The 18,257-nt window shown below is 41.0% G+C and overlaps 2 protein-coding genes across 3 annotated transcripts in view; one reads left to right on the plus strand and one right to left on the minus strand.

The window, feature by feature from the left end:
• LOC123665049 (inositol polyphosphate-5-phosphatase A) overlaps nucleotides 1-4,778 on the minus strand; it is a 48,596-nt gene extending 43,818 nt beyond the window's left edge. The window contains exons 1-2 of the mRNA XM_045599401.1: nucleotides 4,478-4,778; nucleotides 32-262 (exon numbers count right to left, since the gene is read on the minus strand). Coding sequence (XP_045455357.1) covers nucleotides 32-262; nucleotides 4,478-4,558 — 312 coding nt within the window. The 5' untranslated portion in view covers nucleotides 4,559-4,778. The remainder of the gene's footprint in view (nucleotides 1-31; nucleotides 263-4,477) is intronic.
• Nucleotides 4,779-5,390: 612 nt separating this feature from the next.
• LOC123665169 lies at nucleotides 5,391-17,442 on the plus strand. Of its 2 annotated transcripts, XM_045599511.1 has the most exons (10): nucleotides 5,391-5,556; nucleotides 5,725-5,854; nucleotides 6,522-6,664; nucleotides 7,442-7,590; nucleotides 7,782-7,913; nucleotides 8,049-8,223; nucleotides 11,719-11,960; nucleotides 15,456-15,524; nucleotides 16,199-16,297; nucleotides 16,834-17,442. In XM_045599511.1, the coding sequence occupies exons 2-10, from the start codon at nucleotides 5,728-5,730 to the stop codon at nucleotides 17,261-17,263; spliced, it is 1,566 nt and encodes a 521-aa protein (XP_045455467.1). In that variant the 5' UTR covers nucleotides 5,391-5,556; nucleotides 5,725-5,727; the 3' UTR covers nucleotides 17,264-17,442. The 2 variants fall into 2 exon arrangements, 1 of the variants encoding a protein (XP_045455467.1); XR_006744997.1 differs by lacking the exons at nucleotides 5,391-5,556; nucleotides 5,725-5,854; nucleotides 6,522-6,664; ... (4 more) ...; nucleotides 16,199-16,297; nucleotides 16,834-17,442 and adding an exon at nucleotides 13,993-14,079 and having other exon boundaries at nucleotides 15,456-15,614.
• The last annotated feature ends 815 nt before the right edge of the window (nucleotides 17,443-18,257 follow it).

An 18,257-nucleotide genomic window follows, 5' to 3' on the forward strand; every position in this document is an offset into this window, starting at 1 on the left:
TATTCTAAATTAATGAAATAAAATGTCTTACCGTGAATTTCTCTGGAGAGCTGAAGTCTTCATCCAGGTATATCCTGATCTTGTCGAATAATCTCAGCTCAGGACAATCACATAGTCTTTGGACGAAATCCTTCACATATTGCATCGATTTCTCATAAGCCTTCCCGCCAACTTCTTGCAAATGTAGAGCTATGAACTTGGGATCCATGCGAGAAACTGCTTGGAGAAATTCCGACGTCCATATCGGAAGCATGACGAACGGCTGCGAAATAATCACAATATGTTTAACACAATGCTGTGTGGTTACGGCATCAAAGAATATAGCCATCCCCTCTCTTCCCGTGGGTGTCGTAAGAGGCGACTATGGGATAACGGATGGAACTTAAAAAGCCGACCGATGGCGGGATAACCATCCAATTGCTGGCTTTGAAATACACAGACCGAAGACGGGCAGCAGCGTCTTCGGTGCGACAAAGCTAGCCCTGCGGTTACCAACCCGCCTGCCCAGCGTGGTGACTATGGGCAAAATACATGAGTTCACGCCATTTTTGGCGTGAACTTGTGTAGGCCTATGTCCAGTAGTGGACTGCGAAAGGCTGCTGTGATGATGATGATGATGATGATGATGTGATGTTTAACACAAATGACGACAGACACAAATAACGAATTGACGACAACGGTCACAGCACTGGTTTGTGGTTGTTGCGCTGGCGGTTGCGGGTTTGATCCGCACATGGCAAACAATTGTATTGGCCATACGGATGTTTGCCGTGGTCTGGGCGTTTATGCTTGTGTATTGTGTGTTTTTCCGGACCCCCGACACAAGAGATAATCCTACTGCGGGCCGTTGAGTGTGAAGCGTTTATTTATTTATTTACTAATTTGGTCAAAAATGTTTAATAGTGTAACTGACTGAAGTAGGGCACAGTAGGAAATTTTGTGCACAAAATATGGAGTGTGACCGTGGTGGACCGACCGTGGTAGTACCTCGACTTCACAGAAGATCACAGCTAAACAATACTGTTTTCAAGCAGTGTTGTGTTCCTGTTGGTGAGTAAGTGACCAGAGCTCCTGGGGGGGGGGGTGTATAGGTTCGGCAACGCGCTTGCGATGCTTCTGGTGTTGTAGACGTCTATAAGCTACGGTAATCACTTACCATCAGGTGAGCCTTACACTTGTGCCGACCTAGTTATATAAAAAAAACCTGAGCGCGACAGCACGAGTGTAGGGACTAAAACATATCAGACATGGATAGATTATTTAAAGACAGCTTTGATAGTACATTAAAATAATTATTACAATATTCGATTTTAATCCCTACAACAAACCATACACTTAATTGTCGAAAAAGTCATCGAAAATTCTGCATTTGAGATTTATAATATTTGAATACCTAACAAAAGTTACACCAGAAAAGATATTTCTAAAAACGTTGCTAAAAAGTAGAACAATGTTATTCTATTTTTTGAGACTATCACGACACGACAAAATATAAGCCTCTAAGTGCTTTATTCGATTTCAGCTTGCCTTATACTTTATAAAATAAACTCTACAGTCGAGGGGCAAGGACCTTAGCAATATATGTATGTGTGGAAGAATATGATCGTTTTAACTTGGTTTTTGCAGCTATGTTCACGTACGTTACTACGTTTTTAAGGAGTATTTCGGCTATAAAACTTCACGCTAAGATTTAAATATTAATTACTATTGGGTAGTAGCATTGATAAACATGGATGATGTTGTTACACAAGCACGGACACATGCTCACACAAACTTGAGCCTCCATCCAAACACACGCACACACAAAACCCACTTACACACACCCATTATAATCATATATGTAGCTAAAATATTATACAAATTAATCTGCATTAAAATTTCATAACAACCCAAATAACGGAACATCATAAATAGCTGATAATAGGAACTCAAAGATTCAATTATAGATAGAACTTCTGATGCCTGACTTTGAATATAAATACATCATAATAAAGACACACATTTAACACTAATAGTATTATATTATATAAGCTGTTATTATTATTCATTGTTTTTTTTTTATGAAATGAAAATTTAATTATTTGTTGTTTAAGTATTAAATAATATTATTTACTACACTTCACATGTAGATAACCATTCTAACAGGAGTTATTTTCATTTCTATTCATAAAATAATTTTTAAAAAACTTTCAAAACTAAACTAATAAAAAAATTGTTTATGCTTAAGTAAAAATATTACTGTGCTCAAGGATTTTTGTAAAAGAAACAAATAAATTTGAGTGTGTTATTTCCTAAAAATAAAGTAAATAATACATTATATGCATATAAAAAATAAACAAATTAAAATAAAGAATGCATTAAAAAAATCTATAGAAAACAAAACAGTAAAAAGTATTAAATTTAAGAAATTATTGTAATAATATTAAATCAAAGTTATAATAAATAAAAAAAAATAGGTGATATTTTGAAAAAGGAAATATGCAAATATATAAAAAAAAAAAAACAGAATCTAAAAAATATTTTAGCAACTAAGCAATTATCAACATTTTTCCTGTTGACGTGATCCTCATTAAGTGAGCTTGATTTACCGTTGATAACGCAAGAACAAAAACATTTATTGTTTTAAATACATTTCCTAGTTCAGTATTTTATATACAACTAAAAAAAAAAAAAAAAATTGTAACTAGCACCACTGTAGACAATTTTAGGAGACATATTTAGGAAAAACAATTTACATGGCTCTTTACCAGAGCCATGAGATCTTGCCAGAGCTACCTATAGCTATATTTATTTACACTAGAGGGTTCTCGGTAAGATTTTCTCAGTTGTGGGAAGCCTAGAAACACACAATATGTAAGCATAAATACCCAGATTACGAAAAACCGTCTAATATAGCCCCACACAAGTTCAAACAGTTATGTAGTCTGTGTAAAAGTTTGACAGTAATGTAACCGCCAACCGCTTTGGTATAGTGTGCGTGTGTCATGTATGCCTAACAACCGGATGTTTGCGAGTTCAATTCCTGCTCGGGATGAATATTTGTATTTCTGCAAATATTTCTTTCTGGTCTGGGTGTCTATCTTTGTGGGTCTTCTTACCGTGCCTCAAAAAGCAGCTTAAGCTATCAGTCCCATTTGCTAACAGGCACATGATAGCAATTGCTACTCATAGAAGGGAAATATATATGGTAACCAGTAGTGGAGCAGAGTGGTGGATCAAACTACGAACCTTCTCGGAAATAAAAAAAAATAATATATAATATATGAGAGATTGTCGCTTAGTGACAAGACCTCATATTGTACATAGGTCTTTTATAGCATCGCTTCAGCCTGTAATATCCCACTACTGGGCATAGGCCTCTTTCCCTGTGTAGGAGAAGGATCAGAGCTTAATCCACCACGCTGCTCCAATGCGGGTTGGCGGATATATTCCCTACTATGAGTAACAATCGCTATCAGGTGTACATGATAACAACCAGGACCGACGGCTTAATGTGCTCTTCGAGGCACAGTGGGGAGACCCACAAGGACTGCACAAACACCCAGACCACAGCAAACACCTGTATGGCCAATACAAATGTTTGTCATGTGCGGGGATCGAACCCGCAACCGCCAGCGCAACAGGTACAATCCATGACTGTGACTGTTGCTCGTCGTAGTCATATATATCAACTTCAGGAAAAATATTCACCTACATTGCATTTTTTAAAACCTTTAAGAATGCATTACTAAATAATTTCATAAAAATACCTTTACAGTTAATTACGAGTAAATATATATATGGTTCTTACAAAGCAGTTAAGCTGAATATAAGTGCAAACAAATCTAATATATAAAATTCTCGTGTCGCGGTGTTTCTAGTTAAACTCCTCCAAAACGGCTTGACCGATTCTCATGAAATTTTGTGTGCATATTGGGTAGGTCTGAGAATCGAACAACATCTATTTTTCATCCCCCTAAATGTTAAGAGTAGTCCACACCTGAATTATTATTTTTTTAATTTTTAGATAAATTATTTATTTTTTATTTTATTATGGTTTGGCGTTGAAAAATACATACAACCCTAAATTTCCATCCTTCTACCACCAACCCCTATTTTTAAATACCGTTTAGCGGCAAGACAACGTTTGCCAAGTCAGCTAGTTATTAATATAATAATTACTGGTGACTTAGGCCTCTACCTGCCGTTGAAGAGGTAGCAATATATTTTTATATTTCATGAAGATATTTTGTAAATATATTAAGTAGGACAAATATAGAAATAAAAGTCATAGTAAGTAAAGAAAGTCATTAAATATTAATATAATAAAGAGAGCGTGATTAATTGCAATTAGTGTGCATTGATATGTAAAACACTTGTTTCAAAATTAGAACAGACTTGACATGCGCAATATTTTAATTAAAATTATGTAGGTAGGCATAATCGTCGAACGCTACGTTGGCGCGACAATTACGTGATTTAATGAAACAATACTCACGTCCTCGAATATGGAACCGACGTTAGCGGTCACAAGCAACAAGGGCACTTTATCCGAACCCATTTTTTTGAACTTCAACATCCCGAAAATGAAATGAAAACAATATCGGTCACACAAAAAAGGTTGTATATGTTGCTTTATAATAGAAATACTGGGCGGGTTTGGCGGGTACACGCCATGCCTCCGAGGATCACTGATAACATTATTATGGTTACAGTTTTTTTTTGTAATACAATTTGAACGCGATATCGCGAAATCGCCTCCTCGCCCTTTCAAGTATCTGACACTTGTAAACGAATGAATGAATGACGTTATGTTTTATGTCCGTCTTGCGATTAACTTCACGAAGCACTATTTTTTATGTTATAATTCTTAATTCAACTATTTTCCACAAAAAAATAAAATGTATGAGTAAATTTTAAATAAATATTTCTTATTCACATCTTTTTCACACAGTAATTCTGCATTTTATTAAGATTTTTTTTTGTGTAAGTCTTTAGCAAGCAAACTTTTAGTGGAACGGAACGCAGCATTCAATAACAAAACAATGTTGGAACTTAACCAATGACGTCGTTTCTAGTTTTACGTCACGCCCTGTTTCAGGGACGTACTCGCTCGAATTGATCATTTAATGTAAATAAAGGGAAATAAATAATTGTAACTTATTAAATATACACGCAAAAAGAGAATGACGACATTTTTTTTTACCTTATTTGCGTAAGTGTTACGCATTCATTGTATTAACATTAAAACGTACGTTACATTCTTTCAATGCAAAGTAGGATTAAATTTGTTAATTATCATATGAATTAAATTTACTTTTTTTTTGTTTCTCAATAAATTTTGTTTAACAGAAAATTATGTTGGGTATTTGGTGAACAGTTTAAGCTCTTTGTAACCAGCGCTTAATTTCAAATACGCCTCTGTAGGGCGTGCCTCCGCTCATGAACACTGGCTAAAGCTATTTTGTCCCTAACCTTTCATATATAATTTGTACTTTATATTTTAATATGGAAATCGATGGCTACATGTCTATTTTCATGAAATAGGTCAGATTCACAATTCACTCTACATCACAGGTAAGCTTTTATAGTATTAATAACCTCATAAAAATAAAAAATAATATCGCCGCTTTTAAAAAAAAAGGTAGCTAATTGTTTATTGTTTTATGATACTGGCAAAAATTCCCCGTCTGATATTAAGTATTAAGTGTTATTTCAAATTCTAAATTTAAATTTGAATTCCAGAAAATGATGGTAATACCATTATGGACGTTGTTATTGGCTAATGCGGTATTGGGGCATGTTTACAATGCGGTCGAGACAGAAATGTTCGCGATACCAATCAGCCCCAATTTATTTAACTGGACATACCAAGGTGAGATAACCCATTAATATTTTAAAGCACGTAATTTTTTTTTTTTATACTAAGTACTAGTAGGTATTAAAGTTACTATTAAAGAAATGCGTATGACTACGTAATTTTACTTTTACTACTTTATAGCTACGTAATTTTAATGGTATAAATTTTTCTTTGTAAAAATAATTTACTAAATATATTTATCTACACTAATATTATAAAGCTGAAGAGTTTGTTTGTTTGTTTGTTTGAACTCACTAATCTCAGAAATTACTGGGCCGATTTGAAAAATTCTTCCAGTGTTAGATAGCCCATTTATCGAGGAAGGCTATATGCTATTTTTTTTTTCAAACCAACGCGCGTAAAACCGCGGAGCACAGCTAGTTAAGAAATAAATATAAAATCAAAATTTTAAGAGGCTTTGTGGTACTTAATTTTGTTTAATTTATTAGTATAGGTAGATTTTACTCCAATTTATCATTTTTATTATAAATACAAAATTTCTTGAAGATGGTTTAAAGTTTTTTTGTCTTCCATAAAATATTACTGATCCGATAGTAACGAAAGATACTACAGTAGTTAGTTAGTCTTTACTTTTATCCCAAAAACCGCCAATCGGGAATAAGGCTGATAAAACGGCTGGTAAAATAAATAAAAAAAGCAAAATACTACTGTTTCTTCCCAGAATTCGATCAGCAGTACCGTTTCCATGCATCACTGATAGGAAAACCAGAACTACCGTCATGGCTTCGTTACATATACAGCGGAAGACACCACTCTGGGTTTATTTTCGGCACGCCACCACGCAACACGAAAACTCCTATAACTGTAATTGTTTATTGATATCTGTTTAAGTTCGGTTTGTTTTTATGTACACATTTTTGTTTATCGGTCTTTGGTGGAATAAGATGTACTATTTTATGTTAACGATGTGATATTTTCGTTCTTTGAAGTCGTGTTGAAAGATTATAAGATCTGTTTCACTCGATGTCGGTACTAAATTCGTACCATGTCTGTTATTCGACGTTGGTTTTCTTTTTTCGAATTTTACTAGAGAATTTAATGCGTTTGCGTTAACTATTGCTGATTTACTTATATACTTGTAGATGCGTTGAATTTCGCTTTTTTATATCAACATAAAATTAATATCAATTATAGCATGTATTATAGCAAATGTTTCGTACATTTCTCAAAAGCCACTTAGAGACTTTCTTCTAAATATAGAAATATTTCTTTATAGTAGGTATTCACAGTAGTACATTTTTTTTTGTAACGGCTTATTCCGCTAAACTCCTGAACTCCCGAACTCTCGACTTATTTGTCTAAAGCGCATGCTGTAACTACCTTTAAGGGGAGTTATATATATATTTAATACCTTGGCATATAACTGATTGTAATTTTTTAAACATGTAATTCTGGTGGTAGTTCTTATTAAATAAATAAATAAGACTAACTGAATCAGCCCAAAAATATTTTTCAGTTATTTTTATGTTTGTTTATTCTGGTGTGTGGTTGCAAAAATAACGCACTTTGCTTCATAGAGCTATAAAAAATAATTTGTTTTGTTAACTATGTTAAGACGGATCATTTGTATTATTGTTTCAGCTGGAAGTTATTGGCCTAAACAGACAAGACTATGAAACACGACGAGTGTTACTGAATCTCAAAGTTCAACCTAAACAGAATATGGCCAAACATGAGGTAGAATTAAAAATCGACAATTTAAACGTTGAAGACTTACTAGATGAGCACAGGTGAGACATGAGAAATATAGTCAGTAAATACTAAGAAATGACGAGCTTTTGCATGTAACTTTCTATGCGCGTAAATCGTGATGTGTATACCGGTTGTTCTTGAAGAAAATACGATAAACTTAAATTATCATATTGCTAAAAAGTAGCTCGCGTATTTATTAACGACAATTTATAAATTGATTAATTTCCAGAATGACACGTCTTAAAGATATTCTCAGGACGAAATTATGGACTGAGAGTAGCAAGGATTTGTACCCTACTTTCCTTGCTTCTGCAATTGATTTAGGAGCAAGATTGCCTTTAAAACCGAGTGATGGCGAGGGGTAAGTTACGTAAATTTCTGCAAAAAAAAAATGTTTCTGTCTGATTTAAATTCGATTGCTTTAAGAATGGAATATATTCGAAATTTTAGAATTTTAGAAATATTCTTAATAATTAATTATTCGTATTTGTTTTAGTCTTGTAGTTAGACTTGGTAGTTCAGTTCCATTTTCTTCCGAACTAAAACGGCTAAGAGAAGAAGTTCGACCACTCTCCCGTTTACCGAGCTGTCCAAGAGAATACAAGAGAACTACAGTGGAGAGATTGTTTAGAGATGCTGGATTTACTCTCGACTGGTGCAGTTTTGAATTGGTAGGCTTAAAAGCTTAGGTCCTATTTAAAAATTACATAAAATTTATCTTTTAAATTAAGTTTACGTTTCTGATCAGCGAAAATTAGAAGAGAAATTTAGATTCTTCATACACATACATTAGAACACTGTTATTGCTGACTATTGGTACACTTGGTTAAAAAATAAAATTACCCAATAATAAAAGTTGGTCAGCACATTCGGACAATTATGTCAAAACAGTTATACGAAGATACTACACACGATACATTAAAACGAATAAGTATTATGGCATATACACTACCCCAATATGATGTCTGCCGATAGTTGTATGTAAAAACGCTGTCTTTTACGTATATATTTTTTTCTCAAGAACTAATTTACTAATTTACAAGACGGGACGGGAGTCCCCGAAACTTCTATCCTCTCGAATGGTTGAATGTGTGATGGAGCATGAATGTGTAAGCCCAAGAATCCTCTGGATCAGGCTAAAAGTCGGACTCACTCGCCTTTTTTTCCTTGGGATCTATGCACCGACAGAGCTGCACGGAGGTGAGTCATCAACAAGAGAGAGAGGAATTTTGGGATAGCATGAGAGATGTCTTGAATAAGCAAGGAGAGAATGAACGGATTGTAATGTTAGGGGACTTTAACGAATGGGTTGGAGTGAAGCGTGATGGGTATGAAAGAGTTCTGGGTACGTTTGGGGATGAGAGAGTGAATGACAATGGGAGAAGCCTGCTTGAAGTATGCTTGGCATAGAATGTTTGCGTGGCCAACACAATGTTTGACCACAAAAAGATTCATTTGTATACAAGAGATGAGGGTGAGTCTAGAAGTATGATTGATTTTGTAATAATGGATGAAAGACTGAGGAAGAAAATGCTAGACACTCGGGCATACCGCGGTGTAGGCCTCGACACAGACCACTTCCTGGTCGTAGCCCGAATGCGTGGCCTCTTTAAACGGTGGCGACATCGAAGGGCCGAGCCTACGAGTGTTTTGGACAGAGTGAAAGTGGAAAACATACAAGAAAAGGAAAAGAAAGACGAGTATGTAGAGAAACTGAAAGAAAGTTTTAAAGGCATAGAAGAGATAGGTGTGATTGAAGATTTGTGGGATACATTTAAGAAAGGGGTCGTGAATGTTGCTATTGAGGTATGCGGGGTAGCTAAAAGAAGGAAAGGAAGAAAGAACTATAATATATGGATGGATAAAGATGTACAAAAGGCTGTGCAAGAAAAGAAGAAAGCGTGGTTTAATTGGTTAGCGACATAAGCTAACCAAAAAGTTAAAAAGGCAACAGATAACGAGATAAAGGAAGCAAGAATGAAGTATAAAAGATTGAAATTAGCGGCGAAAGAAGTTGGCTCTAGAAAGAAAGAAGAACGAAAGGATGATTTTGATAGAAGGCTCATTGAAGATTTCCAGTCAAACATCAAGTTTTTCTGGAAATCCATCAAAACTGCTAGAGGAAAAATCTCTACCTCGGAACTGAGTACAATCAGGAGTCAAGATGGGAGCATTATAAAATGAGAAGAATGTGTGATAAAGAGATGGAAAGAGTATTTTGAAAGTTTGTTCGAAAGAGAGGAAGTGCAGGTACAACATACGGCACCTACCATGGAAGAGAGTATAAATGGTGATGAAAGTGAGATAAGCATGGATGAAATAGTGAAAGCGTTGAAAAGTATGAGATTAGGTAAGGCTGCAGGGTATGACAGGATTACCGTCGAAATGCTGAAGGCTGGACTTGGCATAGTGGCTAGCCAGCTGTACCGCCTTTTCAATTTGTGCTGGCGAAATGGGCAAGTACCGGGAGACTGGCGCAAAGCCGTAATCGTCCCGTTGTACAAGGGAAAAGGGTCACGGCAGGACTGCAGGAATTACCGCGGTATAAGCCTCCTCAGCGTCGTCGGTAAATTTTATGCAAAAGTGTTGATTGAGAGGGTTGTGAATGAAACAGACGATACACTATGGGATGTACAAGCGGGATTTAGAACGGGAATGGGATGTGCGGATCAAGTCTTTTCTTTGCGGTGCATAGCCGAAAAGTGTTTGGCCAAAAACAAAAAAGTCTATTGCGCGTTCGTAGATTTAGAAAAGGTCTATGATAGAGTGATGAGAAATGAATTGTGGTCAGCATTGTCCGTGAATGGTGTGAGCAGTGTCCTCATTCGAGCATTGCAATCTCTTTATAGGGATTCTACTGCTTGTGTGATGATAAATGGGGCATACACTGAATGGCTTAGTATCGAAAAAGGTGTTAGACAGGGATGTGTAGCGTCACCGTGGCTGTTTAATCTGTTCATGAACAATTGTTTGACAGATTTAAAAGAGAATGAAAATGGGTTGAGAATGAATGAGTTACTCGTCAAATGTCTACTCTATGCCGATGATCACGTATTACTTGCGTCTTCGCCCGAGGAGTTGCAGGAGATGGTAACTGATACGAGTGGAGCTTTTGTAAGAAAGGGAATGAAGATGAATGTAAAGAAGACGAAAGTGATGGTGTTTGAAAGAGATGAGGCAGTGACAGACTGCAATATCGTGATTGGAGATGAACAAATTGAACAGGTGAATGAGTTTGTGTATCTGGGTTCAAAGTTTACAAGAGATGGAAAGTGTGAGAGTGATATTGAAAGAAGAGTGAATGCAGGAAACAGGGTCAATGGAGCTTTGCACTCCTTTATCAGCAGTCGGGAGGTGTCTAACAAGGCTCGTTTGGCTGTGCATGATGCTGTGTTGGTTCCGACACTCATGTACGGAAGTGAAAGTTGGGTATGGCAGAAGAAACATGAAAGCAGAATAAACGCAGTTGAGAGGAGAGCGTTAAGAAGTATGATAGGAGTTAAACTGAGTGACAGGATAAGAAATAGTGAGATAAGGAAACGTTGTAGTCTGAAAGAAGATGTAGTGACAAAAATTGAGAAAAATATGCTTAGATGGTTTGGTCATGTCGAGAGAATGAGTGAAGAACGATTGACGAAAAAAGTATATAAGGCGAGTGTGGATAGAAAGGTTGGAAGGGGTAGACCTAGGCGGACGTTCCGAGACCAAATAAGGAACGTCTTGAAAAAAGGCCAGGTCAAGAGTACCCTAAACCGATGAGCATGTATGAAGGTAATAATGAAAGTGGACGAAGCGAAAGAAGTGTGTAAGGATCGTAGCAAGTGGAAAGAAGTGGTCTCTGCTTACCCCTACGGGAAAAAGGCGTGATTATATGTATGTATGTATATGTATGAACTAATTACTTTTTGTAAGATTTGTAAGTACGGTGCTGAATTTTTTTCTTATTTTCATTTATTTTTATTAGCTCGTTTATTTTTATATAAAACGATGCAATTTATTGCACAGGCATAGCTTAAGAACAGACGACCGAGAATGTTTATTAAAGATGTTTATTATTATTATCATCTCAGTGTATCACTCCACACATCATCATTGTGTCAATCATCACATTATGTTTTACTATTGCTCCAACATTGAAATAATTTTTAGCTTATCCATATTTCCAGTACAACACAGTGTACAGAGAACGCACAACAGAGCGCCTAGAGTATCTAACGGAAGCACCCAGTAGCGGCGGGCCTCACGAGGACCGGCGGGCGGGGCGCGCGCGGCGGGCCCCGGCACGGCACGGCCTGCCGGCGCGCTCCCTCGCGCGCGCGCTGTGGGCGGCGGGCGCGGCGCCGCTCGTGCTGCTGCTGCTGTGCACCGCTGCGCTCTCTGCCACCCTCTGCCTGCACTATGCCGCTGTGTGAGTATCAATACATCCAGTAGCGGCGGGCCCCGGCACGGCACGGCCTGCCGGCGCGCTCCCTCGCGCGCGCGCTGTGGGCGGCGGGCGCGGCGCCGCTCGTGCTGCTGCTGCTGTGCACCGCTGCGCTCTCTGCCACCCTCTGCCTGCACTATGCCGCTGTGTGAGTATCAATACATCCAGTAGCGGCGGGCCCCGGCACGGCACGGCCTGCCGGCGCGCTCCCTCGCGCGCGCGCTGTGGGCGGCGGGCGCGGCGCCGCTCGTGCTGCTGCTGCTGTGCACCGCTGCGCTCTCTGCCACCCTCTGCCTGCACTATGCCGCTGTGTGAGTATCAATACATCCAGTAGCGGCGGGCCCCGGCACGGCACGGCCTGCCGGCGCGCTCCCTCGCGCGCGCGCTGTGGGCGGCGGGCGCGGCGCCGCTCGTGCTGCTGCTGCTGTGCACCGCTGCGCTCTCTGCCACCCTCTGCCTGCACTATGCCGCTGTGTGAGTATCAATACATCCAGTAGCGGCGGGCCCCGGCACGGCACGGCCTGCCGGCGCGCTCCCTCGCGCGCGCGCTGTGGGCGGCGGGCGCGGCGCCGCTCGTGCTGCTGCTGCTGTGCACCGCTGCGCTCTCTGCCACCCTCTGCCTGCACTATGCCGCTGTGTGAGTATCAATACATCCAGTAGCGGCGGGCCCCGGCACGGCACGGCCTGCCGGCGCGCTCCCTCGCGCGCGCGCTGTGGGCGGCGGGCGCGGCGCCGCTCGTGCTGCTGCTGCTGTGCACCGCTGCGCTCTCTGCCACCCTCTGCCTGCACTATGCCGCTGTGTGAGTATCAATACATCCAGTAGCGGCGGGCCCCGGCACGGCACGGCCTGCCGGCGCGCTCCCTCGCGCGCGCGCTGTGGGCGGCGGGCGCGGCGCCGCTCGTGCTGCTGCTGCTGTGCACCGCTGCGCTCTCTGCCACCCTCTGCCTGCACTATGCCGCTGTGTGAGTATCAATACATCCAGTAGCGGCGGGCCCCGGCACGGCACGGCCTGCCGGCGCGCTCCCTCGCGCGCGCGCTGTGGGCGGCGGGCGCGGCGCCGCTCGTGCTGCTGCTGCTGTGCACCGCTGCGCTCTCTGCCACCCTCTGCCTGCACTATGCCGCTGTGTGAGTATCAATACATCCAGTAGCGGCGGGCCCCGGCACGGCACGGCCTGCCGGCGCGCTCCCTCGCGCGCGCGCTGTGGGCGGCGGGCGCGGCGCCGCTCGTGCTGCTGCTGCTGTGCACCGCTGCGCTCTCTGCCACCCTCTGCCTGCACTATGCCGCTGTGTGAGTATCAATACATCCAGTAGCGGCGGGCCCCGGCACGGCACGGCCTGCCGGCGCGCTCCCTCGCGCGCGCGCTGTGGGCGGCGGGCGCGGCGCCGCTCGTGCTGCTGCTGCTGTGCACCGCTGCGCTCTCTGCCACCCTCTGCCTGCACTATGCCGCTGTGTGAGTATCAATACATCCAGTAGCGGCGGGCCCCGGCACGGCACGGCCTGCCGGCGCGCTCCCTCGCGCGCGCGCTGTGGGCGGCGGGCGCGGCGCCGCTCGTGCTGCTGCTGCTGTGCACCGCTGCGCTCTCTGCCACCCTCTGCCTGCACTATGCCGCTGTGTGAGTATCAATACATCCAGTAGCGGCGGGCCCCGGCACGGCACGGCCTGCCGGCGCGCTCCCTCGCGCGCGCGCTGTGGGCGGCGGGCGCGGCGCCGCTCGTGCTGCTGCTGCTGTGCACCGCTGCGCTCTCTGCCACCCTCTGCCTGCACTATGCCGCTGTGTGAGTATCAATACATCCAGTAGCGGCGGGCCCCGGCACGGCACGGCCTGCCGGCGCGCTCCCTCGCGCGCGCGCTGTGGGCGGCGGGCGCGGCGCCGCTCGTGCTGCTGCTGCTGTGCACCGCTGCGCTCTCTGCCACCCTCTGCCTGCACTATGCCGCTGTGTGAGTATCAATACATCCAGTAGCGGCGGGCCCCGGCACGGCACGGCCTGCCGGCGCGCTCCCTCGCGCGCGCGCTGTGGGCGGCGGGCGCGGCGCCGCTCGTGCTGCTGCTGCTGTGCACCGCTGCGCTCTCTGCCACCCTCTGCCTGCACTATGCCGCTGTGTGAGTATCAATACATCCATATATAGGAACTCAATTTTATGCCTTTTATGACGACCCGTGCTGTGTGGCTACGGCACTAAAGAATTTAGCCACCCCCTCTCTTCCCGTGGGTGTCGTAAGAGGCGACTAAGGGATAACACAGTTCCACTACCACCTTGGAACTTAAAAAGCCGACCGGTGGCGGGGTAACCATCCAACTGCTGGCTTTGAAATACACAGGCCGAAGACGGGCAGCAGTGTCTTCGGTGCGACAAAGCCAGTACTGCGGTCACCAACCCGCCTGCCCAGCGTGGTGACTATGGGCAAAACACGTGAGTTCACGCCAGTTTTAGCTCGAATTTGTGGAAGCCTATGTCCACTAGTGGACTGCGAAAGGCTGACATGATGATGTGATGAAGTATCATATAAATGTGAATGCGGGCACAGCGCCATTAATGCTGTTGCTACTGTGTATTGCTTCACTGTTTGCAATATTCTGCCTACACTACGCCCCTGTGTAAGTATAAATGCAGATCTGATTTTTATACTGGTCAAGTAAACTGTGTCCCATGAAAAATACAAATGTGAAATGAGTGCCTAATTCGATACCAAATAACACGTTTGCAAATTCAAATCAGGCCATGGTGCCTCTAGTGCTGTTGTTGCTGAATATCACTATTCTTTGCTACACTATGCTACTGTGTAAGTATACATACCCGTACATGCAATTATATAGGTCTAAACTATCAAAACTATTTAATAAAACACAAATGCGAATGCGGGTTTAGCGCCACTAGTGCTGTTGTTGCTGTGTACTGCTGCTCTGTCTGTTACACTCTGTCTACAATACGCGACTCGTGAGAGTGTAGTGTGCATACATAAGACCTAATTGTCGAAGCTAGTCAAGTATATACACATGCAAATGCAGACGCGGCGCCACTAGTGCTGTTGTTGCTGTGTACTGCTTGTTATTAATATTTACGGGAATTTCACTCATTATAATGAATCAAACTTTTTCGGATTTTATCGCGGTTTATTAAGTTTCTTAATTGTCCGGCGCTTCGAATGCTTTACAGCAACCATGATCGCGGGAGGGAATAAATAAATTATTAAATAAAAGTCAAAGAAAAATAGCATAAATAATTTTTTTAACCATTGTAAACAAATTGTTTCACATATCAAAAAAATTGGTACCTTAAAGTTGTTTACGTTACCAAGATTTTTTAATAATCATTTCATATCAATTAAATTAGTATTTTTTTTATATTGAAATGATTACGTCCTTTGAAGTTATTAGGTGAAACTCTTGTTATATAAGTATACGCGGTCTTGTTAACTTTGATGTTGCGAATTTTTGTTTTTATTTTAAACTTAGGTCATAATTCCTTAATTCACAGACGCGATGCCGTTTCCGAGCTATTCCTTGATGATATCTTTCACATCTGTGAAGATTATAGAAACCGAAGGTTTGATTTGTTCGTGTTCGAAAACTAACCTTTAACTAAACAAACGACTTGTTAGTTACTTTCTTGAAGACCGGTTCTCATAATAATACTAAAAAAAATATTTCTTTCCTCACAATGCATTCAGTTTCGAACGCATGTTCAAAAAACGATTGGGAAATATAAGAACTGTGCATATGTACATGTACATAATGTCACTAAATTTTTTTTTATATCACTAGTTCGGCAAACAAGCGTACGGCTCACCTGATGGTAAGAGATTACTGTAGCTTAAGACGCCTGCAACACCAGAAGCATCGCAAGCGCGTTGCCGACCCAATCCCCAATCCCCAGGAGCTCTGGTCACCTTACTCACCAACAGGAACACAACACTGCTTGAAAGCAGTATTATTTAGCATTGTTTATCTTCTGTAAGGTCGAGGTACTACCCCAGTTGGGTTGCTCCATATTTTGAGCAAGAAATTCCTGCTGTGCCCTACCTCAGTACTAATAGTCTAATATTTATATAACAAATGTAATATAACTTCGCTTCCTATTTTCATTACTAACTCTATGACTTGGAATAAAAATAAAGCAAATTTTTTTAATCCATTCTTAAATAAGATATCTCATGTTAATATTAATAACAGTCATACATAATTAAGTGATGTTTTTCATACTTTCTGTTAATATTTCAGAGCTCACAAATCAGCTAAAGTCGAACTATGCAGGTGGGGCACTGGCAACACTGAGCAGACGCAAGCTGATAACTGCAGTAGTAAGAGTGTCGGAGTCAGGTGAACCATAAATAATATATTAATACACGCTTTATACTCAACCTTTAGCGACTCCCCAGTAAAATAAGATTACTTGTCGAAGGTCTGAAGACGATCACGACCAATATGTGTATGGCCTGTACTGATATTTATAATACGATGGTATCGAATCCACGACGTCTAGTATAGCAGCTGTTTTCTCTGCGCTAAACTATCGTCAATGCACATTGATGAACATTTTAAGTAAAAAAGAATAAGTACTTAATTGGTTGGTGGTTGGTTTTTTAAGATACCTATACTTTAACTTTTATGCACAATAAAGTATATTTCTTCTTCTTCTTGGTTTTGAGTTATATACCTACCTAAATCAATATAAAACTGGAGATGACTAGCGCTGTTTTCAGGTGCTTGATTTCATGAAAACCATCGTACTCACAATTTCTAACTTTATTACACAGATACAATTTAAAAATGATTATCGTTTTATTGAAACTTTCTTACAAAGAATAAAACTAAAAATATTTATAATAAGTAACCAATGTTTTAAACTTTTTCAGCCCAAACAACAGCCTCGTCAGACCATACAGTCCTAAATCGACAACCAACCTCGCAGCCAACTACAACCGACCGCAGCCACCTCCATACATCGGCTCCACTACGAATTCTCTCCACCACAGGAAATCAAACGAAAAGACACCAACCTCCCACACCCCAGAACATAATCGAGGCCATTTAGCTTTAGAAGAATCTCTCAAATTACTAAACGATGCTAATATCTCAAATGAATTCGATAATTTGATACTTCGAGACCAAATAGTTGATTTGAACGACGGTACAGACGACTATGTACCGATAAAATCGGAAATGGCCGGTTATTTGTCGATGAAAGCGGATAAAACCGGTTATACCAACATGAAATCGGATTTAGATGATATTGTTGTACCGGAATTAGCGAAATATGGGATTTCCGGTATCGGACAGATTTGACATGAAGCTGATGGTTCGAAACCGCCTGTTAAAACTTGGTTTTGTTAAGGAATTAACGCCTAGTCTGTTTGAATGTTTATTGGACATATATAATCAATTAATAAAATAAGGGCATGTTTTACCGGTAGCTGATAAAGATATCTGACTTATAACGGTACCCAATAAAAGTTTGTGATAAATTTTTCTTTTTGTCATTAATTTATTTAGCAGATATTTCTATTCCTTATCTGTGAATCTAAAAGTTGTCGTTTACAGTTAGTGATGAAACAAACTAAGATTTAGTTTTATCTCCTACTGATAAAGCCTTAACTGACGTGGGGCACAGCAGGACATATGCTGCTAAAAATCTGGAGCAGCCAGACTGGGGTAGTGCCTCGACCTTATAGAAGATCACAGCTAAATAATACTGCTTTCAAGCAGTATTGTGTTCCTGTTGGTCAGTAAGGTTGGAGAGGGGGGGGGGGTAGGGTTGGCAAGGCGTTTGCGATAGTTCTGGAGTTGCAGGTGTCTATAAGCTTACCGTCAGATGAGCCGTACTTCCGTACACTTGTCTGCTGACCCGGTATTATAAAAAAAAAACTATCGGTGACTTATGTGTAAGATCAACTTTATCAGCTACCTCTGGAACAGACCGTTAATATTTGTTAAGTAACATAGAGCTATTTGTAATCATAGTCGGTTTTATGTGAAGATATTGTAGAACAATAAATGCGAAACTTTAGATAGATGTTTGTTACCCCAGAACGGCTGACCGGAACTGGAATTCGGCACAAAGATAGGTTAGTCTAGAATAGCACAAAGTTACTTTTCCTCCTGAAAAATTGACTATTCCCGTGGGATAGATTTCCTCAGGATCCTAGTGGTTGGCTGTTTGTTAACTGCTAGTTGTACTTAATATTGAAAGTGATGATTGGAATTCTGCTAGATTTGTAACTCTCATTTTTAATCTAGTCATAACTTTATTTATTTATTCAAATAAAACATTTCTACGCAC

The sequence above is a fragment of the Melitaea cinxia genome, chromosome 23 (genome assembly GCF_905220565.1).
Source record: "Melitaea cinxia chromosome 23, ilMelCinx1.1, whole genome shotgun sequence".
In the NCBI taxonomy this organism is placed as follows: domain Eukaryota; kingdom Metazoa; phylum Arthropoda; class Insecta; order Lepidoptera; family Nymphalidae; genus Melitaea; species Melitaea cinxia.

Bases quoted from the DNA above. Each gene is read 5' to 3' on its own strand.
- LOC123665169 (XM_045599511.1), top strand. From the start codon at position 5,728: ATGATGGTAATACCATTATGGACGTTGTTATTGGCTAATGCGGTATTG. The intron at 8,224-11,718 runs GTAGGCTTAAAA...CCATATTTCCAG, and splicing joins ACTGGTGCAGTTTTGAATTG to TACAACACAGTGTACAGAGA. The intron at 11,961-15,455 runs GTGAGTATCAAT...CTTAATTCACAG, and splicing joins TGCCTGCACTATGCCGCTGT to ACGCGATGCCGTTTCCGAGC.